This window comes from Apodemus sylvaticus, chromosome 8, assembly GCF_947179515.1.
Source record: "Apodemus sylvaticus chromosome 8, mApoSyl1.1, whole genome shotgun sequence".
Taxonomy (NCBI): domain Eukaryota; kingdom Metazoa; phylum Chordata; class Mammalia; order Rodentia; family Muridae; genus Apodemus; species Apodemus sylvaticus.
This window is the reverse complement of record NC_067479.1, coordinates 105,403,242-105,426,613: the sequence shown is the minus strand read 5'-3', so window position 1 is coordinate 105,426,613 and position 23,372 is coordinate 105,403,242. Positions and strand designations below refer to the sequence as shown.

Here is a 23,372-nt window from a genome sequence, read left to right as displayed (position 1 = left end):
ATAAAGTCATGACTTCACAGATAGAATATAAAGTCATGACTTAGGGACACCTGGGGCTTAGTACTGGAGCCACCATCCACCTATACTTCCTCAATACAAATGTGAGGTAATTTTAAAAGGGGGGAAACCATAAATGACGACAACCACCACCACAGGCGGGTTGAGAACACTAAACTAGTAGCTCTTTCCTCATTGCACTATCCCACAGGGTCTAGATTATGGCTTTGTAACCTAGCCTGGACAAGTTAGACTGCCTGTATCCTCAGCCATTCTGAGGGAAGAGCAGAGCTTGTCACTTTGGGCCGGGATAGCCTGCATCTTCTGGGACCTGAATTGTGAATGTGAATCTTTTGTAGCTAAACGAGCAGTAGGCAGGACCTGAGTACTGCTTGTTCTTTAGTGAGTACCAAGGGCCCTGTGAGGCTGCCTGGGACAGCCTGCTGGTTACCTAGGGCCGTGGACATCACCCACGCTGCTGCTTAAGGACCTCAGTTGAGGGGAAATGGGATGGACTAATAGTCTCTGATGAACAGGATTGGGGCTCCAGGAATGATCTATGGACTGTGGATGCAGGCCAGTCGTGGCCATGTCTATTAGATGTTAGGTAGAAAGGTGACAGCCAGCTCAGTGATGGTTTTACATCAGGACCCAGGGCTTCCTATTTGGTGAGCTGGTGCAGGCATAAAGGATCACCTATGAGCAGACAATGCACTTCTTACTCTAGAATGATTCCCCCCACCACCACCCCCGCCCCCAGCTGTTTCTGGCTACCCCCAGTGAGGCAAAGAAAAAGAGACTGAATTACTGCTTATCTCCAGTAGAACATCCAGAAAGGGTGTGTTAGGTGACTCAATTCAGAGGTCTGGGGAGGATTTCCTGTGGCACCAGGAAAGGCCCAAGTTCCTGTCATTTCCTGACCTCTACAGAATCCGTGACAAGATAGTTGGGTCTCCAAGTTCCAGCTGTGGTGGAGAGCTGGGGTCAGGACACATTAGCTGATTCCTGCTTAAACAAAAAGTGGTTTACAGGCTTCCTATTTAGGGAAGAATAGTGGGAAATAGGAATTTAGGAGTTCTGTGAGGGTCTTAATGTTGCCTCTACAACAAGCTACTTTTTCCTGCTGCATAGAGTTCTTGCCCTGCAATGATTTTGAAAGCCATCAGCCACAGTTGGTACTAGCAAACAAACAAACCAAACAACCAAAAGAGAAACAAACAACAACCCAGCAAACTTTTCCTGATGTTTGTGGGATGAACTGGAACTAGAGGCACATGCCCATCTTACACACAAGACTTAGTGTTAACGAGAGGACTACGTGGTGCTTGCTCAGTAGAGAAAATTGGTCAATTCAGCCCACGCCTGATTATTTTGATTTAGCATATCAAGAAGCCAGACCTTCCAGAGTGCATCAGAAGAACCAAACTCATGAGGTCACTGTACATGCCCGGCTTACTCATACTATCTCCTTCCAGTTAATGAGGACAAAAATGACCTGACAGCACCTCACCTGTATACAGATGAGGAAACCGAGTCACGGAAGAGGACTGCCTGGGAGGCCTTGGGTAGTGCAAGCCTGGTTGACTTTCTCTCTCTCTTCTCTCTCTCTCTCTCTCTCTCTCTCTCTCTCTCTCTCTCTCTGTGTGTGTGTGTGTGTGTGTGTGTGTGTGTATGTGTAGCATACTACACAATTTGCATGTGAGAGTCAAAGGACAACTTCGGGAGTTGGCTCTCTACTATTACATGGGTCTTGGGGCTTGAACTCAGGTTGACAGGTCTGGGGACAAAGTCTTTACACACTGATCCATCACCTCCCCTACCCCCAACACACACCTTGTTTTCGAGATAGTGTTCCACTGAGTTCCCGGACTTACCAAATGAGCTAGGCTGGCTGGTCACCCTCCAGGGTCTGCTAGTTTCTGTCTCCCAGCTCCCCAGAACTGGAATTACAAGTGTACATGCCACCTCATCTCCATTTTTTTTTTTTTTTTTTTTTTTTTTTTTTAGTAATATGGATTCTGGAGTGAAAAACTCAGGTCCTCATGCTTACAAGGCAAACTTGACTATTCCATCTCTCCAGGTCATGCTGCTAATGAATGAGGCATATCCCTGGGCCACCTAGGCCACCTTAAATGTAGGTAGATATCCTACCGGCAAAGGTATCTATTTTTTTTTTTTTTTTTTTTTTTGGCTTATCTACCCCTACAGATTAAATTTGTTCCCAGCGGTCTGTGTGTTATGCATGGTTCCTATGTAGGGCAGGATCTGCTTTCCCATAGGATGCACAAGTATTTCCTGCACATATATGTGTGTGGAGGACACTGATGATTTTCCTTCCTCTCCCCAGTGGAGACAAGATCTTTTATATAACCTAGGCTGGACTAAAGCATTTGGTCATCCGCTTCAGCCTCCTAAATACTGGGATTATAGTTAATGTGTCTCGTTGCCTGTCGTGTTTCTTAGGTTTGTTACTGTTTCTATGATTAGTGCTAATGGAATAGAAGTTGCTGTTGTCTTTCACAGAGCTCTTTGTGTGGGTGAGATCTGAAATGTGCTCTTGGGAGCAGCTTCCTCAGTGACATTGTAGCAGGCAGGTGGGAAGAATGTAAGAGATTGTCCTACCACTGGTCTTTCAGTAGTTGTTTGCATGGGCTTGCCTGTGCCTAGGATGATGGAGTCCTCTAGCCATCGCTGTCTCACTGGGGACATATGTACAGGGATGACTGAGGAGCCAGGGCACATAGCTAATGGCAGGGCCATTCATCCATTGACTGAAGCACATCCTCCCTTGCCTACAGGGTCCAAGTATCCAGCAACTGGATTTGCTTACAGCAAATGCTCAAGCTCTGGTCATTTCTACTTAGAAAGTTCTCTCCTCATCTCCCTGCCTCCTTGTTTTGAGTCAGGGTCTCATGTAGCCCAGGTCATTCTCAAACTTGCCAAAAGCTGACTATGACTCTGAACTCTTGGTCTTCCTACCGTAGCTGCTCACGTTCTGAGATTAGAAGCGTGCACCACACCACTCCTGGTTTACACGATGTTGAGTATTGAGCCCAGGTTTTTGTGCATGTTAAGAAATTACAACAGAACTTTCTCCCCAGCCTTCCCTTCTTTTCTATAGATGTTTATCCAGGACTACTCAGCAGTGTACTTTCTACACTGTGAAGCAGACGAAAACACCTGCTGGTGGTTGCTTATTATCTAGCAGGGAGACAGACAAAAATACAGCAACAAATCAATAAGTAAAGTAGTGGTTTACAAAGTTAAATGCTAAGGAAAATAACAGAGCAGAGGAAGTGAGTGGGAAGAGCCACGAGTGCAGGGTAGTGAGCAGATGGAGCTGGTCTGAGAAGGTTGATCCACACTAGAGCCCATACAGGGTAAACCCTGGGTTTGATTTCCAGCGTTGCAAAAGAAGAAGATACATAAGAACAAAGATTGGGATTTGGTGAGGAGCCAGGTGGGTCCTAGGCAGACTGAGAAGCCAATATCAAGGCCCCAGGGATATGGTATTTGGTATGTGTGTTGAGTATCCAGGTGGTGATTGGCCCAGGGTGAGGCCAGCAGGCTGCAGCCAGAGAGACTGGGGGGAGGACCATCAGTGCAGATCACTGAGGATCTTGAGGACCCTGTGAGGACTTGGGTTTAGACTTTAGTCACTGGGTTTTGTTTAGAAAAATAGCACACATTGACTTGAGTTTTAAAAGCAGAGTTAGAGATGCGCTTAAGCCCTGATTTCAACCCCCAACACAAGATTCAGAAAACTGGGTGTGGTGGCACATGCCAGTAAACCCAGCACTTGGAAAGGTGAAAAAGAGTATCAGATGGTCAAGGACCCCCTCAACTCCGTAGCTAGTTCTAGGCCAGGATGAGGTACCGAAATCTAAGGGGTATGGAGGGCCATTTCCCTGCAAACTTTTTCCAGAGCCTTCTCTTTGGCACTTCCTCTCAGAAACTCTCAGAGCTTTTCTCCAGCTCAGGAACCCAGATGCCCTCCTGACTTCCCCAGGGTAGGGAAGCCTGGTGTCGCCTTCAGAGTTCTTTTTAGTTAGTGAGCCTTGTGGGGCCCGATTTCCAGGTGTGGTGTTTGTAGAGCACATTTTAGGAATTTAAAAATACATCTGACTTTAATCCTATGTGTTCTATAAGACTGACTTATTGGATAGCCAGCAACCTCTACTCTCCTAGAAGAAACCAATTAGGTGTGTGATTTTCTGTATGCTTCCTTTTGTTTACACAGAAATAATCAAGCATAATTTCTCTCATCATTTCTGCCCTTTCCCAAGTCTACTTCCCAGGGGTTCAGACACATTTTTAAAACAAATCACACGGTGGATATATCCCTCAATTTTTTGCCTTTTCATTTTATCTGCCCTGGGTGTTTCCCCTCTAGACAACTGATGCCATTGTTCTTTGTGACAAGAATTATGTTACCCAGCTTAGGGACATCCAGGTGGTTTCCAGGAACTTGCACAACAGACTTGTCCCGCAAGGGACGGCGTCAGCTTGCAACAGGGACCATTTGGGCCAATGAAAAATACAACCAAAATATAACCTGTCTGAAGATGTTGCTGCAGGCGGAATCCTGTTGCACCTGGTGTGCGTTGCTAAGATTGTGGTCCAGTGCGGCCGGCAGGGGTCGCACCAAACCAGACGCGTCCTGGGGAACTCGAGGATGAGGAAGCCCATGGTGCCTGGTGTGGTGGAACCGACCCCTTAGTGTTCCAGAAACCTGACCCAGCCTGGGTCAGGCCCACGGATTTGGTGTCAACTGGCCTCCTGCCCCAGTGACCTGGGATTGCCAGGAAGCACTGCTCCCCCTCCTCCCCCGCAGACAGAACCTCCGCGCACCAACGGGATTAGGTCCTCCTATTCTTTTACAAATCCCAGGAGGCCACTACTTTCAAAGGACTGGAACCCTGAACACCTGGCCCATTCTTCTGCTTTTGATAGTGTTCTCTCTGCCTTCTATCCTGTTCTTTTAGGAATCTTCCTGCCTTTGGTTCACCAGGGTCCCATTTTGCTCCCCTATTGCTGTGATAAAACCAAAACCAGCCTGAGAGAGGAAAAGGTTTATGTCATTTTATAGCAAACACTGTATCACCAAGGACAGCCAAGGCAGGGACTGGACTGAAGCAGAAGGCTGCTTCCTGGTTTTCTTCCACAGGCCTGCCAGCCTACGGATGGCACAGAGGGCTGAGCCCACCACCAGCAGTGAGCAATAAGTTTTTAGACTTGTATCGCTGAGACATTTCATTGCTGGAGGTTTCCTCTTCTAGCTTGTGTCAAGTTGATGAAAATTAGCCAGCACACATGGTGAGAAAGACAAAAATAACCATATCAGAGGCAAGGGCCAGGCTGGGGAAGAATGACTGACCTGGCTCTGAGGGGAGCCAGAGCTGTAATCCGGGCAGGGGCAGTCAGTAGAACTTGGGGACCAGAGGACGAATCCAGGTCAAAGGAAGAGATGAGTCTCAGGAGGAGTTCCTATGCGGAGGCTGTCAGCTCTGAGTCATACCCCCACGAAGGGACTGTCCTGAGAGGAGGGTGTCTGGCTGCCACATTCCTTTTTGACCCTGTGGGCTTAACTGGGGAGACTCTGCCTAGTGCTTCCTGTCGGTCTTGCAGAGAGAGAAAGATTCAGACTCCTGGTCTCTTCCACGTCTCTTGGTTGCAAGATCCACCTTCCATCCTTAGGGAGATGGCGACACTAATACCGCTAATCCCACCAGCTCACAGTGCCAGATCCTGCTCGCCTGTCTGCTTTCTCCGGATAGGGTTGCAGCTTTAAACTAGCAAGAAGGCTTCAAATTTGAAAGCTGGGTGGAGTGCTGGCCCAGCGTCTTCCTGGCTGCATAGCCCTTGGCGTGCTCTCCATTCCTGGACTTTCCTGTCTGGATAAAAGGGCATCTACAAACGACTCTGCAAGCTTGGAAAGGGAGCCTCGGTCTCAGCAACAGCAGCTCCTACCCACCCTCCAAGCCAGAGAGAGGCCTTTGCTTCCTCAAAGCAGAAGCCTGGATGCTTCTATTAAAGCAGAATGGCAAGTTTGCTTTGTAGAAAAGGACTTGGATAACAAAGGTATCAACAACGACCTCCCAAATGGCCCCCTGGAGAGGCCTGTCTTTAAGCACAAGCAGAGTTTAAAAATCTGCTCTAGAAAAAGAGGAAATGATGTCATCTTTATGGCCATGAACACTGTGGTAACCACCCCTCCACTAAATTTCATTTTGTTCTCCACCTTGAATCCAGATCAGATAGGAGAGAAGACTTTTCCTCCCCAAGGCACTTTAAACAGTGATACCTTGGTCTTCCAGGTGCCCTGAAATGAGGAAGGTTGCCTGGCAAGGCAGATACAGTGTGGCAGCTGGGGTCCCAGAAGCTTTTGAAAGTTTCATAGGCCTCTGTTTGACATTGGCTCAAAAGACACGGAATTAGTAGGCAAAAGTTCTTCTTCCCCACCCCCTCTTATCTGCAGGGGAGGGATCAGTTCTCAGCTGGCCAGGCCAGTGTCACTGATACAGCTGGTGTCATTGTTACCTTCCACTAACAGATCACTCAACACCTACTGACCCAGGTGGATTTGGGTCTGAGCAGAGGTTTGGACCCTTATTGTCGCAGAACCCCAGCTGAAGCCACAACACAAGGCACTGCTGAAATGCAGTGATCTGTGATAAGTGATCTTAGTAGGACCCCAGGACTAGAAGACTCTCCACTTCTGCTTCCCCTCAGAGCTCCTTGGTTCTTGTTGCTTTGGCTGAATAATGTCCTGGCCGATATGAATTCATCACTGGCTGGAAGCTGAGACAGAACAAAGATGCTATACAAGGAAAGGACATCTGGGGTAGCTCCAAAGTGAGGAGCTAGGGCAGCACTGGCTCGAGGCATTGGCCTGGCCCAGGGACCTGCCTAGCCTTGGAGTTCTGACTGGCTGTACTCCGGTGTGTGCTCCCCACAGCACCATGCTACAGCAGATCCTGCAAGACATGTACATCGACCCAGAGCTTCTGGCTGAGCTCAGCGATGTGCAAAAGCACATCCTCTTCTATAAGATGCGAGAAGAACAGCTTCGGCGGTGGAGGGAACGGGAGGCGTGGGACACCCTGGCTCAGGCAGAGGGCCTCAGGCCGGCAAAGATCAAGAGAGGTATGTGGCTTGGAGGGCAGGGTCACCAAATCTTCACTAATAATGAGGATGTTAATGATTCAAGGCTGGGTTCTCCTTTCATATGGGCACTAGTGTGATAAAGACTGGGGATTTGGAACTCTCCTGCTGGGGCCTTTAGTCCCTCTAGCTTGGGCTTCCAACCAGGATTATAGAGGAATGTGGCAGGAATGACACAAGCCTCAGATTGGCTGGTTGACTTGCTTTGTCTTGTCTAAGGCTCCAGTTCAAAGAAGTTGCCTCAGAAACTGATGCTTGACAACTGAATGGTGGATAATAGAGAACATAGTCTTTGATTGATTTCTTTTTCTGATTCTGGGAATTTCGTCTAAGGCCTTATGCATTCTACCACTAAGGCATATGCCCAGACCAAGGGCGTATTCTCCACCCTCACTAATAGTTCTAGTTAGAGTACAGTTCTAGTTAGAGTACATTGAAGATAACTAGGTCCTTCCTCCCTGGTGTATAGACTGGTTCTCAGCTTAGGTCTGTACTTTGTATCACATCCCACAGTGTGTACATCTTCATATGAGAGGATGCTATGGGTTGTGTTTGTAGTCCTACTGCACATCTGTCAGAAGGATGCCAGGAAATTTCCTCTTACAATGGGTTATCATCTCCAAATGGCAATAGCAACTTCAGGCAAGAAGCAAAGACCCAACCTGTCCTTCAGGTACTTTATGTTCAAAGTCATTTGTCAATCAAAGCCATGTACTGGTACTAAGTGACCTATTTGGGACCTGTAGCCAGCATCAGGTGTGCTAATGCACTTGGCACATTCCAGATTCTGCTATGGAGAGTAGCTTTTGTGTATGTTGTACTCACTTTCTGAAAACATTACAATAAAATAAATTCATAGTCACCAATAATGTGCTGGTATTGCATGCATTAAGTACAGAGATCAAGGAAACATTTTCTCTTGGTGCCATTTGATCAAGAATGAGCCCATATTTCATTCTTCGGTTGCCCTGCATCTTCCATTGCCCTTGTCTGTTGCCTGAGTCTGATTATGTGTCTGCCTGAAGGCTGTCTTCTGAATCTGTTTGTCCCTGTCTCTGTGTGGGTGTGTCTGTCCCTAACAAAGAGTTTGTTCTCTCTTTTTTTTGAAAAACACAAAGCATCAAATGGGGAAAGGAATAATGGGTACTTCACAGAAATCTTTAACAAATTTTTATAAGAGATTAAGTCACTGACCCTAACTGACCAAGATAACAAATAGTACTACAAACATCACTGTTTATCAACTGACATTCATATGTTATATTCAACATTTTTGGTGGATATTCATTTTATAAGATTGGTTTCAACCTATATTTGCTCTTTCATCAATTGATGATTATAACAAATGTACCAAAATCCAAGCATCACTCTTGAGTGAGGGGCATGGGAGCTGCCTTATATGACACTTGGCTCCTGGTTCTTGAGTCACCAGTATTTCCTATACTGCTACTAAAGTGGACCGAATGTCCTATGGTCCATCTATTCAAAGTTTTCAAGGCTGAAACTTGGTGCAGTTCACTAATGCCAGATGGATTAAGATTACACCTATGCATTAGCTTAGGTTATAGAAGTTGAATACATGGGAAACCCAAGGCAATTATGGTGGGTTATTGTATTGTCATCTTAAAAGCAGATTAAACAAACAGGTTGAGTATACAATAAGATAGTGAAGTCTAGTAACCTCAAGGTATATTACTAAGTCTGGCTGTAAAGTCCAACAAAAGTTCTAGTCTCTTAGAATATAAGGGATATATTTTTAGTAAAACACATTGCCCCAACTCTGTCTCCATCTATTCATCAAATGAAGTGCAGCTTTGATCTGTTCAGAGTTCAACCCAGGCCGAATCCAATGCAGGCCTGTTGGTGACCTTCCAATCTAACCTTGATGTTGGTCTGCCCCAATACATTCTGCAGGCATGATGGTACCACCTCATCAGGCCCACTCTCCGCCTAGTCTTTTGCATGTTTTTCTTAATGTTGGTGATATTCTTTTGTTTTATCTATTGCCCCTGCCCCTGGAGTCTTGGCGGATGCCATTGGTGCAGAGGACTTGCTCCTCTGTACCTTTCTGACACATAGGACCAACCCTAGTGGTAGCATTTGCCACCCCACCATTGTTATTCACCATTCCCTTGTGTGCCTCTCCCAGTATATATACAAACTGCTGGAACTCCAAGCTACACTTCCTTCCTTGAGACTGAGCATAGAGCTAGGACAATGTTAAATACCTGTTCTGAACAAGAAATAGCAAGAACTCTCCCTCTTAGCATGCCCCCCTCCACATACACACAGAGGTTGTGACAGAGCTCTGATGTGACTTTAGGAGGCTGGTGCAAAGTCTTGGATCATCTCTTGGGATCTTGTCGATGCTCTGGCAACCAAATCAAAGCTGGAGCAGTCCACAAGCCAAGGCTTTCCAGCCCCACTCAGCCTGAGGCCTCCCGTCAGCCTGGCAAGTCCTTTGGGAAGAAGACAGATGCCTAAAATTTAACTGCAAAAATATTTATGTGGACATTCGTCACACACTGACATCTACATTTTCATATATAAATTATACATTAAATTCATTTGGGGTTTTGGTGCAGAAGATTCTTTTCTGAGTAATTACATTTGTGATTTATAAAGAATAGAAAAGAGAGGGAACTGGCTGAGGAATGTACGCATCCTAGGCCAAAATCCCATTCAGATTTTAGCTCCATGTTTCAGTGCTACCCCTGGGAACTACTTGAGCTTGACTCTGGAGAGTTCTAGAGGAGGAACTGGGTCTGCCCTAGGAGCCAGAAAGCTTTCTGCTGGAGGGGTAAGAGTACATAGTACCTGATTCCTGTCCTAGAATCGTGATGAAGGGTCTTGAGGGCTCTTCATCCTGTGAGAGCTTTGTTCGGGCACATACCCGAAGGCTCCCCATGTCTGGAAGGCAGGAACCTATGACCTTACTTCAAGTGGGAGTGCTGAGCCTCACAGAACAGATAGAATACAGCCAAGGACATCCAGATGCTGAGAGATGGAGCCAAATACACATTCCATGGCTTTGACCTATAGTCTCAAAAGCAGATTTTCCATTATAATTCCTTCTGGTGTTAGAATTCCAATTAAATAAGAAATCTGTCACTTGTTCTCTTGTCTAGTGACTCACCCATTCAATCACTTATCCCAACTTGATGGACTGCATAGAGTTTAGCGTTTGGAAGTTTGAACAGAAGGATCATAGTGTGCCCAGTTGACACAAGTACCAGGAACTAGGTATCATGCAAGGCCTCTATGTGGTGGCTCAAAGTAGAAACATCCATTCGTTGGGTCTTTTCCTACCGTGCATATGCACATAACTTTCCAGGCTCCATTCTCCTAATTTGTTCTGCATGGCCCATCTCCTGTGTCCCTGTTGAGATGAATTATGGCCTCTTGGCATCTTTCTGCACAACATGGCTCTGGCATGCTCAGCCTAAAGTGGTATTATGATCCTTCTGGTCGTTGTCTCCATTGAGCTTCTTCCTTTGCTGGGAAAATTTCTCAGCTCTAGTAGACCTGAATTCACCATCTGTGAGCTCAGGTCACACTCTGATGGCAGGTAGGGGGAAAATGTGCCTTAGCCTTTCTCTAGTTATAGTTGATGAGGCTGTGAGTAAGCCCAAGGACCATAGATCATTCTAGTTCACAAAACTTTGTGACTTTCCCAACTCTCAGACACACAGTTGGGACCACAGAAATGAGTTGGAATGATAGTTTAGACCTCTTTTGTAAAGGGAAAGAGAGGACATTGGGCACACATATTGTTTTTCTCACTATGAGACACTCCTTTGTAGCCATCTCCTGATTCAGATGCAGCAGAAGGAGACCCCACAGATTGAAAGCCTACTCATCCGCTGTCATGTTAACTGTTTACATTCAATGACTCAGTGGAGTCAATTGTGGTTAACCTTTTGTTGTTTAATGGGAAGTCATGTTGTCACCTTGAAACTGTGGGATCATGTCCTAACTATGCTTCTGCAAGATTTCATCCAACCACTCCTACATTCATAGGGGCTGTGCAATCCCCTTTCACTTTGTTCCTCTTGGTGACACAAAAACTTCAAGTTGGGAATCTTGCTCCCTCCCACTTCCTAGTGACTAGAGATAAATTCTTGAGGTGTTTAAGAGCATAAAGAACTGTCTCAGTTCTTTTACTCTTGGGTTGTGTTGATGCTGTTTTTAAATGTTTATAGCCTGGATGAAACCATGCCACTTGGATTTTATAACCTAAGTGAGATAACGTTGGAATTCACCAAAACAAAGTTTTGTTTTGTTTTGTTTTTGTTAACAGTAATGGGGGCATTCAAAAAGTGTCTTTACCATACAGGCACATAGCATAAGGAGCAGGTTACACTCACCTCTGTTCTTTCCTGATTTAGTGGAAAGGGGAAGGAAGACCTCTCTACTTGGTTACCTTCAGTTATTCTAGAGTCTGGGAGATAGAGGTATAACTTAGAATACTAGTATCTTAACCTTTTTTTTTTGTGTCTCTCAAGCCATCACTTCTAGTGTTATTTGAATGTTTATTTTCGATGTGTAGGATAAATGGGGAAAAATTTCAATCTTCTCAGAACACCTCCTTTGCTTTTTTGCGATGTTGATAAACATTCTTGAGGGTGAAATGAAGACATAGTTTTATGATGGGCATGGGATATACTCCCCCGAGAACTGCTGTGATCTGATGAGAATAGTAGGCCTATGGCCTGGAATGATCCTAGACATGGTCAGAGCAATGGACCAAAGCTGGTGATCTCTGAAAGGCAATATGAAGATTGGTGTATGTTTATACAAAGATTTACAACACATAGAACAGATGAAGTATTAACATTCAGGAAATAAAAGCAAGTTTTCCAAATCAGTTAGGAAAAGACAATTAAGAGAAAAGGTAAGAAAATATCCCAAAAAGCAGTTTACAAAAGGACTACTTTAAATCACAACGAAGATGTAAAAAGGTGCACAATTTCACCTGTTGTGAGGGCTAATCTTAATGTCAACTTGACAAACCTACCCCCACCCCAACTCCCCCCCCCCTAGGAAAGAAAAAAAAGCCTGAACAGGAAGCCATGAAAGAGAACTATTAAAAAGTATGATAGGGATGCTGACATTAGCTCCCCACAGTTGCTGGCTTCTGGCAGGGGTACAGGGGAACAATGCAGTTCTATTTAAGAGTGAGGCCACTGAAAGTTGGACCATGCTACAGCTACAGTGAGTATATAGATGATGCAAGTTGGACTTTTAGTTTGGTGGGGGCGTGTCACAAGAGAGAGAGAGAGAGAGAGAGAGAGAGAGAGAGAGAGAGAGAGAGAGAGAGAGAGAGAGAGACATTAGATCTGGGTCTCACATTTTTTGTTTTTCTTTTTGGGGTAGGAATATACGCCCTGAATGTGGGTAGCACCATTCCATGGGACAGAATCCCAGACTGAAGGAAATAGAAAGAATGCATCTGATGCAGAGATGGCTCAGAGGTGAAGTGTGCACTGCTCTTGCAGAGTGCTTGAGTTAGGTTCCCTGCCTGGTGGCAGCTGCCTTTCCTGTCTGGTACAGAGCCTTCTTCCAGTGTGTGCTGCTGGACTGAGCTCCCCAGGTGTACTTTCTCTTTCTTTGTGTCAGAGACTCTGGTGCCAGTCACCTTCTGCTTCCCGCTGCAGCCTGGGAGGTCAGCTGGTACAGTTCCTGGGAAAGGCAACCAGCTGATTACATCACCTTGTAATCTGATCCCAGGTCTCAGCTCCAGCTCTGATGACAGAGCAGCTTGCAGACAGCTGCCTTGCTTCTCTGGCTTTCAGGGTAGTGAACTCTGTTGCTTTCTAGTTATTTCCTCATGTGAGAATCTGCAATGCTTCTTGGGGTGTTTTCCATATGTAAAGACATAGGTCTTTACATTAGACTTTGAGGTCTAGATTCCTTGGGGTTGTTTTTGTCTCAGCCTTCCGCAAGTCACTTCAAAATTACCTTAAGTATCAGGGATCATTTATCTCTATCCTATTTCATGAGTGTGCTTATTTTCTTGTTGCCAAGCTGAGTTCTGTTGTTTAGAATTTGTGAGATACTAAAGGCTTAGCACGTCTAGTCCCGTAATATATGCAACCCCCTCCTATGACAAAGTGAGTGATTAGTGCTTCAGATACTGTTCTAAGGGGGAACATTGTGCTAATATGGAATAGGACAAAGACTAGGGTCCCAAGCTTCTCATTGGTATACTGTTTCTGTTGTTTCAGTCCTTAAGAAATTCCAGATACGGGGTAGGGTTGTGGGTGGAATGCTGTGAATTTATCAGTGATAACTGCAGCAAGTCCCAAGACAGTCCCCTTCAACAGGCCGCATGGTTTTGAGTTGGAGTGGCAGGGGCATGGGCGGGAGAATTGTATTATCATCCCAGCTTAGAGAGAGCCCTGGATAACCAACTGTGAAGTCTGAATGGAATACAACATAAAATAAGCTATGTTATTGATCTCATGTTTACATTTTTCTGGGACTTTGCATTATTTATGTCAGGGGACTTTGAGTGACATTCAATGACTGATTTGAATTTTGCCTCTGCACAGTCACTAACTGGCTATTTCTACATATTAATTTGGCCTAGGCAAGATACTCAAGTGTCTGTGTCAACCGAAGATGTAACAGGGCATATGCCCTGGCCTCATGGGAAGATGAAATGAGATGGTCCCAATGAAACCCGATATGCTATTAAGTTATTGATTTGCAGTAGCTTAACAATGCAGCTTTTGCACATCATCAAGTTATTTTTGTTTTCCTAGAAGATCAAATTTATAGCTTAGGACAAATGACAGCTACATTCAGGGAACACACCTGTTGTTGGGGCCACCTACCTGTAGGATTCTCTGAGAGAGATTATAAAGACACACATGTTTTTTCCATTAGGAGTGGTTCATCAACATGATGGGTAGGCTGTGCATGGTATCTTGTGGTTCCCTGTGTCTCCTGGTTCCTTACTGCTTAGAAGGTATGGTCCAGTCATTTCATGGTCAGCTAGTTAGCATATTTCTAAGTCTAGATTCTCCAGAGATACAGATCTAATAGAATGGAAATGTCTTTACAACTTCATTAACATCTATGGCCTTGAAACTCAGGTAGCAGTTGTAGGTTGTAGTCTTCTTGGGGAAACGTTGGCTTTCTTCTCACTTTCCCAAGGCTGACAGCAGATTGGATCAGGCCTGCTACATCATGGAGGCTCATGTGCTCTATTAAAAGTCAACTGACTGTAAATATTAATAAATCCTTTAGTGTAACAATGAGACGACATAACAAGCATCTCAGCACTATATCTAATCATGTAGTCACATGAAATTAACCATCTCGGCAGAGGAGGTGGCTCAGCAGGTAAAAGGTCTATTACCAAGCATGAGAACCTCAGTTTGATTTCAAGGAAGGGATGCTTCCTAGTTGGCCTCTGACCTACACATATGTTCTATATCATACACACCCACACAATCGCATACACATGTACAGATATAGAAATGAATGTAATAAAAAATTCATCAGCACAGTATGCAACTAGTCCGATGCACATGTGCTAAGTACTTATTGCATGCAATGCATCTCTACAATGAGAGATTCCAGTGCTCTGCTCACCAGACTCAGATATCAGGCTATCAGATATCAAATATCAGTCCTCAGGCATATTAGTGAATATAGCTTATGGAAAAGAGGACATCTTTTAAGTAATGTATCAGAATCTCAAGATTTTAAGGAAAATGGATTTGGAACCAGCAAGTGGATGGGAGGCAGGACTGTTCTCCCCATCACCTGCTTCTCTCTGCGTGCTGTTCCTGATGAAATCTCCTCATGCGGTTAATTCAAAAGCAGTACCCCACCCCTGCTACCCAGCGTATCCCTGATGCTGTCTAACATCTTTTCAATATGATGCAGTGTTTCCTCCTTGCTACCCAATGTTTTTACCATGCCAGGCAGTGTCTCTGCCATGCAATCCAATTGTTAGAACACAGTCCAAGAATGGAGTCCTACAAAACTTGTAAGTGCTTGTGAGACAACTCCAAGAAAACAGACCTCAGTTTCTTGAAACATGGAATTGTTCTTGGAATGTTTTTATGCCCCTTCTAGGCGTAGTGCCTAGGGGTGAGCTTATTTCGGATTATTCATTGCAACTGGATATTGTTATTTGTTTATATGCCTCTACAGAAAAACATTTTTTTTTTTTTTTTGCTACGTGCAGCTTGTCCTTGTGATTATACACTTTATGTGATTATACACTACTCTGGTGACTCTTAACCCTCAGAGTATAAATTGTCTCATACCTTGAGTGAAATTGGCATGAGACTTTAGTCTACCTTGTTTTTAGGTTCCATTCTCCCTGGGCTCACCACATCTAGAACTGTAAGCATCCAATGTCTCCTCTATGTCATCTACTGTCTTTCCCATGTTATCCAGTGTATCCCCATGCTATCCAATGTCTTCCTCATGCTATCCAATGTCTTCCTCATGTTATCCAAGTCTGAATTTATGTAGCCTTAAATGACCCTCATTCTTTTGCATCTTAATTTAGATTCCTTCCCTCTAGATTCTGGTCTACATTTGTGAGAAAAGAGGGCTGTGGTGACAGTGGGGCTGCTTTCTGTCACAGTTCCAACTTTGAAAGGTATAACTAGGAAAGAATTCAGTTATAGCAGGTTAAATGATAGATAATTTCTCAGTTAGGGTGAACCATCTTGCCATGTTAAAGATGATCCATCTTGTTCGGCGTGGCCAGGATTTACCTTGTTTGGAAGCCCTACATCTTGGATACCTCCGACCTTTCAAGCTGACTAGAATTGCTGATGTCTTTCCTGCATCAGTAAATACACCTCGATGAAAATATCTGAAGAGAAAGTTGGTACCTTGAAAATGGGGGGCAGAGCCATCAGAGATGAGAAGTCTTTTAGGACCTCTCCTGGAGACACTGCTCAGGCAGCTAGGTTTTGGAGGAAGCATGGTAAATCAGTTGTGTTTTATCTTCAATTTCCAAGCATTTTAAAGTACAAAGTACCTTTCTATCTGGAGGAGAACCTGAGCGTACATACTAATTCCTCAACAGCTTAAATGTGAACACGTGTGTGATTTAAGGTAAGAGCTGAAAAAATTATTTTTGCATATGAGTGTTAGTTTATCAGTATTTTTGTTGTTGTTGTTGAAAACAAATCCTTTTTAAATTTTATTATCTTGGCACGGTTGTTGAAAAGCAATCAGCCAAATCAGCGTATGTAGCTGCATTTCTGGCCTCTGCTAGTTAACCAACATATGTGTCTATCCTACCATAAGCATCATAGTGATTGTGGCTTTCTAGTAAACATTGAAAAGGTAGTTTTGTAGTAAACTTTGTTCTTTTTCAAGGTTTACTGTCTTTATTATGGCTCTTTTATTATGCCAAGTCTTCAAATCATCTTTCATGCTGGGAATTTAAGGTAACATTGGAGGTTTGGATCAATTTGTTCCTTTGGAACATTTGTTCTTCTTAATAAAAGGTCTGGCTATGTAGTTTAGGCTGGCGTCTAGTGACCCTTCGGCCTCAGCCTACCAGGTCCTGGGCTTCTAGGTGTCCCCAACCCCGGGGCCTATTTGTTTCCTCATTCCTCTGTTAGGAACCCATAGCTTATTTGCCCTTTTTAGGATGTTTTGAGCAATACTTCTATGAACATTTATGCACGAGGTTTGTTGTTTGCTGGTTGGCTGTTGTTTTTGAGATATGGCCCTAATATACAGCTAGCCCCAGACTTCACAGGGATCCTCCTGCATCATCTTCCCAAGAGCTGGCCTTACATGTGTATGGTACTGTGCCCGGCTTCACATGGACATTTCTGTGTGGAAACATGGTTTCATTTCTTTTGGTAGGGTCGCTGGGTTATCTTGTAACTTACATTCCAAGCAGCAGTTACCAGGAGACTTGTTTTTTTTTTTTTTGTTTTGTTTTGTTTTTTTGTTTTTTTGTTTTTTCCGAGACAGGGTTTCTTTGTGTAGCCCTGGCTGTCCTGGAACTCTGTAGACCAGGCTGGCCTCGAACTCAGAAATCTGCCCGCCTCTGCCTCCCAAGTGCTGGGATTAAAGGCGTGCGCCACCACTGCCCGGCAGGAGACTTGTTTTTATCTAGTTTTGCCAATTCATATTATCTGTCTTATTATAGCTTAGTGTCTGTGGAAAGTTATGCTATTATAGTATTATAGTATTAGTAGTGTGTGTGTGTGTGTGTGTGTGTGTACATGTGCCATCATATGTGTGTGGAGAACAGAAGACAACTTGTAAGAATCAGTTCTCTCATTTCATTCTGAGAATCTCCAGGACTGAACTCAGGCCATCAGGTTTGGCAGCACTTTTACTTGCTTAAGATTAATACTTACAAACTTCTCATTGAAATCATTTGAGCCTATAGGAATAATAAAAATGTCATGCCTGTGCCTTTGAGGTTAATTTTAGCCTTTGAGATAATTTTAAGAATCTTTCCATTCTTGAAACCACTACACCTTTCCATGCATTCTAGTGTTGTACGAGCAAAATGACAATTCACTTTTGTGTGGAGACCGTACTTTTAATTGGTTGTGAAATTAAGTATTTTGATATGTCTTACAGGAATTCTTTGTGTATCCCAGGTATCAGTTCCCCCACTTTAATCAGTATAATATAAGAAAAATTGAGCTGTCATATTATGGAATGACTCTCAAAGTGTGGTTTCTGGATTCCTGGAAAACTTTGAGACTCTTCTGTGGTCCCTCAAACCCCCTGTTTTTTTTTTCAAGACAGTGTTTCTCTGTATAGCCTGGCTGTCCTGGACTCACTTTGTAGACCATGTTGGCATTGAACTTGCAGAGATATTCCTGCCTTTGCCTCCTGAGTGGTGGGATTAAAGTCATGTGCTAACATGCCTGGCTAAAACTAATGCTCCTTTTAACCATACTTATTCTGAGGCTTTAAAATCAATAGTGGGCGCCTCATTTAATATTTGGAATGTCTCCCAAAGCCCCACACGTTGAAGGCTTGGTTCTCAGATTGGTGGTATTTGGAAATGCTAGTACTGTTGGTCTGATAGAAAGTGTCCTGGTCACTGGGGATTTATTCCCAGAAGGGATTATAGGACATTGCTCTCTTCCGCTCTTCCTCTTTTCCTCTCTTCCTCTCTTCCTCTCTTGGTCATGACACATCTGCTCATGTGCCTGATTCCACCGTAGTGTGATATCCTGTACTGGGTCTACTTTCACGTGCTCTGAAATTTACAAATTATAAGGCCAAATGAACCTTTCTTCTTTGTTAGTTGACTAGCTTAGGTATTTGTCATAGTGATGGAAAGTGTTAACCAACACAGTGAGGAAGTCTACTGGCTCCATACTGGTAGTGGTTAATGTATTTTTCATCATTCTGTACAAATGAATGATGGCTTTCTTCCACTATGAAATAGTGAACACTTTATCATGTGACAAATGGTATGGCCATGGAAAGCATTGCTCCTGCTGCAGGATGCAGGGGTATCTTGAAAAAAAAGTTGTGTGCTTGTTTCAGTAATTTGATAAACTAGCCTCTTCCGTGGCTCACCGTTTTTATTTTAGAAAAGATTGCCAGGCAATGGTATATGTATTTTTCATAGGTGACTACTTAAAAATGAGCAAAGAGAATCTGTTACTTCAAGAAAAGGAACTGACAAAGCTTACAGCGATGATAAAATTTCTGCTTTCAAGCAAAACGGCTACATTTTTTTGAACAGTACCTTTCTGCTATATTGAACTTTCAAGTTGCCCAAAGTATAATCCTTTACCTGGTAAGATCATGATGGCATTTGCAAATGCGACTTTTCTGATATTGTAAGATAAAACCCACATTTGGAAGATCTCTTTGATGCTGTTTTCCCAAGAACCAATGAGTATCACTGTCAAAGTATCAAAGTCATGTACAAGTACAAGGTCTGTTCACAGTAGAATATGAACTAGAGGGGGAGACCTATCTGTCTGTCTGACTATGGATCCATTCGTCCATCTTGTTTGGTAGCCAGGCTGGCCTTGAGTGCTGATTCTCCCATATCTGCATCCCTTGTAGCTGGGAAAGCTAGCATAAACAAAAGCATGCTTTAAATCCTAGCACTCAGGAGGCAGATGCAGGCAGATTTCTGTGAGTTTGAGGCTAACCTGATCTACCCAGTGAATTCCAGGGCAGCCGTGGCTGCTTACATAGAGACTGTCTCAAAAAACAAAAACAATAACAACGAACAAATAAATAGGGCTAGAGAGATGACTCAGTGCTTGCAACTCTTCCTGAGGACCAGAGTTTGGTTCCCATCACCCATAGTATGCCAATCACAGCCACCTATAACTCCCAACTCTACAAGTTTCAGTACACACACACACACACACACACACACACACACACACATGCCTACATATACACTAAAATAAAACAGAAGTAAGAAACCTTCAGAACTTTTATTTTGAAGTAATTCAGATTTACTTTAGAAATTGCAAGCTTGGAGAATGACTATAATGTTTCCACCCATCATTCCCTAATGGTAACATCTTTAAGTCATCATAACAATGGCTTTTAATATAAAAAGCTCAGTGGCCTTAGTGGTATGGTTTAGATTTCATGTTGTAACTAACCTTTAAGAATCTACTAGTAGCTGGGCATGGTGGTACACGCTTATAACCTAGCACTGACGAGGTTGAGGTGGGAGGGGTCATACAATCAAGACTTCTGGGGCTATAAAATGAGTCCAGGGCAAGCCTAGTCTACATAGCAAGACTTTATCTCTAAACAAACAAACAAACAAACAAACAAGTGAAGTATCTATTATTTATTTGAGACTTTACACAGTATCTATGACTACCTCGGGAAAAGTTGTGAGGTCTTCTCTTCATTTTTTCAAGTGCATGTTAATAATTCTTTTATATACTTCAGCAAAAATTATCTATCATGAAAGAGTGCCCTCAGGAGGAGGTATGAGAACCACTCTTGCTTTCAATTAGACTGGATTATAGATTTACAAAAATGTACGAAGCCAAGTCCCAATTTTAAAAATAATAAATCACAAAGAAACTTGGTATACATAAAGTTTTTTTCATTTATTAAAGAGAAGAGGAAATCTGCATATTAATCAGATAGGTGCTGATGAGCTTTGAATTTCTTTTTGAGATTCCGTCCGTGTACACAGTGAACCATCATGCTCCTTATTTTCTCCCCCAGCTCCTTCTATGCCCCAACACATCCCTTCCTAGCTTCATGTTTGTTCGGTTTTTTAAATAACCCAATAGGTCCAGTCAGTGCTGCCTGTATATACACCTAGAGACACATGTATTTATGTCAGCATCTCTCTGTTCCTTGAGCTTCTGATGATTAATGAGATTGAATGGTTTCTCTAACAGCTGGCCATTTGTATGCATTCTTTTAAGAGATACCTATTGTCTTAGTCAGGGTTTCTATTCCTGCACAAACATCATGTCCAAGAAGTAAATTGGGGAGGAAAGGGTTTATTCTGCTTACATTTCCACGCTGCTGTTCATCACTAAAGGAAGTCAAGACTGGAACTCAAGCAGGTCAGGAAGCAGGAGCTGTTGCAGAGGCCATGGAAGGATGTTTCTTACTGGCTTGTGTCCCCTGGCTTGCACAGCCTGCTCTCTTATAGAACTCAAGAATACCAGCCCAGGGATGGTACCACCCACAAGGGGCCCTCCCCCTTGATCACTAATTGAGAAAATGCCTCACAGCTGGATCTCCTGGAGGCACTTCCCCAACTGAAGTGCCTTTCTCTGTGATAACTCCAGCCTGTGTCAAGTTGACACACAAAACCAGCCAGTACATCTATTCAAGCCCTTTTCCCATTTGAAAACAGAATAGTTTGTTTACTTGATACAATGTTGCTTGACTTCCTTATGTATTTGGATGGTAATCCTTAATAAGATATATGGTGTGCAGGAATCATTTTCTCCCTCCATAGGTTGCCTCTTCACTCTGATCACTTCTATTAATTAATAAATTAATGAATGAATTATTTTTTACACTCTATATTTTATTCTCCCCACCCCCATCCACCCTCCAGACTGTTCCACATCCCGTACCTTCCCCCAGCCCTGTCTCTACATGTATGTCCCCATCTTCCACCCCACCCCACTTCTAAACTCCCTGGGCCTCCAATCTCTTGAGGGTTAGGTGTATCATCTCTTAACACAAAACTGGCAGTCCTCCACTATACATGTGTTGAGGTCTTCATATCAGGTGGTGTATGCTGCCAGTTTGGTGGTCCAATGTTTGAGAGAACTTGGGGTCCACATTGAGATTGCTGGTCCTTCTACAGGATCACCCTTCTCTTCAGCTTCTTTAAGCCTTCGCTAATGCAACACCAGGGGTCAGCCACTTCTGTCCATTGGTTGGGTGCAAATATCTGCATCTGACTCTTTCATCTGCTTGTTGGGTCTTCCAGAGTGTGGTCATGCTAGGTCCTTTTGTGTGAGCTCTCCATAGCCTCAGTAATAGTGTCAGGCCTTGGGGCCTCCCCTTGAGCTGCATTCTACTTTGGGCCTAGCTCAGGACCTTCTTTTCCTCAGGCCTCTCTCCATTTCCATCCCTGTAATTCTTTCAGACAGGAACAATTATGGGTCAGAGTTGTGACTGTGGGGTGGCCCCCTTCCTTATTTGATGCCCTGTCTTTGTGCTGGAGGTGGGCTCTATGAGTTCCCCCTCCCTACTGTCTGGCATTTCATCTAAGGTCCCTCCCTTTGAGTCCTGAGAGTCTTTCACCTCCCAGGTCCTGGTGCATTATGGAAAATCCGGCAACCTCCTACCTCCTGAAGTTGCCTGTTCTCATTCTTTCCGCTGGCCCTCAGGGCTTCAGTCTTTTCTCTCACCCAGTACCAGATCAAGTTCCCCTCTCCCTGCCTGACTACCCCACCCCCATCCACCTTCACTCTGAGCTCCCTCCTTCCCTCCCTACTTGTGATTGCTTTCTTTTTCCTCACAAGTGGGACTGAGGCGTCCTCACTTAAGCACTTCAGCTTGTTGACGTTTTTGAGTTCTGTAGACTGTATCTTGGGTATTCTGTACTTTTTTCCCCCTAATATCCACTTACTAGTGAGTACATACACCATGCATGTCCTTTTGGGTCTGATTTACCTCCCTCAGGCTATCTCTCAGGATATTTTCTAGTTTCAACCATTTGCCTGCAAAACTAAGGATGTCCTCGTTCCTAATAGCTGAGTAGTGTTCCATTGTGTAGCTGAACCACATTTTCTGCATCTATTCTTCTGTCGTGGGACATCTGGGTTGTTTCTAGCTTCTGGATATCACAAATAAGGCTGCTAAGAACATAGTGGAACATGTGCCCCTGTGGCATGGTGGGTATATTCCCAAGAGTGGTATAGCTGGGTCTTCAGGTAAATCTATTTCAAATTTTCTGAGGAACCTCCAGATTGATTTCCAGAGTGGTTGTACTAGTTTGCAATCCTTCTAGAAATAAAGGAGTGTTCCTCTTTCTCCACATCCTTTCCAACATGAGTTGTCACCTGAGGTTTTGATCTTAGCCATTCTGGTTGGTATAATGTGGAATCCCAGCATTGTTTTGATTTGCATTTCTCTGATCACTAAGGACTTTGAACATTTCTTTAGGTGCTTCTCAGCCATTTGAGATTCCTCGGTTTTGAAATCTCAGTTTAGTTCTATACTCCATTTTTTTGATTGGGTTGTTTGGGTTTTTGGTAATTGGCTTCTTGAGTTCTTTATATATTTTGGATACTAGCCCTCTATCAGATGTGGGGTTAGTGAAGATTTTTTTCCCCAATCTGTGGGTTGCTGATTTGTCTTATTGACTATGTCCATTGTCTTACAGAAGCTTTCTAGTTTCATGAGGTCCCATTTATCAATTCTTGATCTTAGAGTGTGAGCCATTGGAGTATGCTTAGGAAATTCCCCCCTGTGCCAGTGAGTTCAAGGCTCTTTCCCATTTCCTCTTCTATTAGATTCAGTGTATCTGGTGTTATGTTGAGGCCCTTGATCTACTTGGACTTGAACTTTGTGCAAGGTGACAAATATTTTTATTTTTATTTTTCTATATACAGATGGCAAGTTAGACCAGCACCATTTATTGAAGATGCTTTCTTTATTCCATTGCATATTTTTGGCTTCTTTGTCAAAGATCAAGTATCTCTGTGTGGTTTTATTTCTGGGTCTTCAATAATATTCCATTGATCAACATGTCTGTCTCTGCAATACCATGCAGTTGT

The 23,372-nt window shown here is 43.7% G+C and overlaps 1 protein-coding gene across 1 annotated transcript in view; it reads left to right on the top strand.

Moving 5' to 3' along the window:
* The first annotated feature begins 2,052 nt into the window (after positions 1 to 2,052).
* Positions 2,053 to 23,372, top strand: part of Sh2d4b (SH2 domain containing 4B) — a 100,702-nt gene continuing 79,382 nt past the window's right edge. Inside the window, exon 1 of the mRNA XM_052190203.1 lies at positions 2,053 to 7,143. Within this exon, the coding sequence (XP_052046163.1) occupies positions 6,960 to 7,143 (184 nt within the window). The 5' untranslated portion in view covers positions 2,053 to 6,959. The remainder of the gene's footprint in view (positions 7,144 to 23,372) is intronic.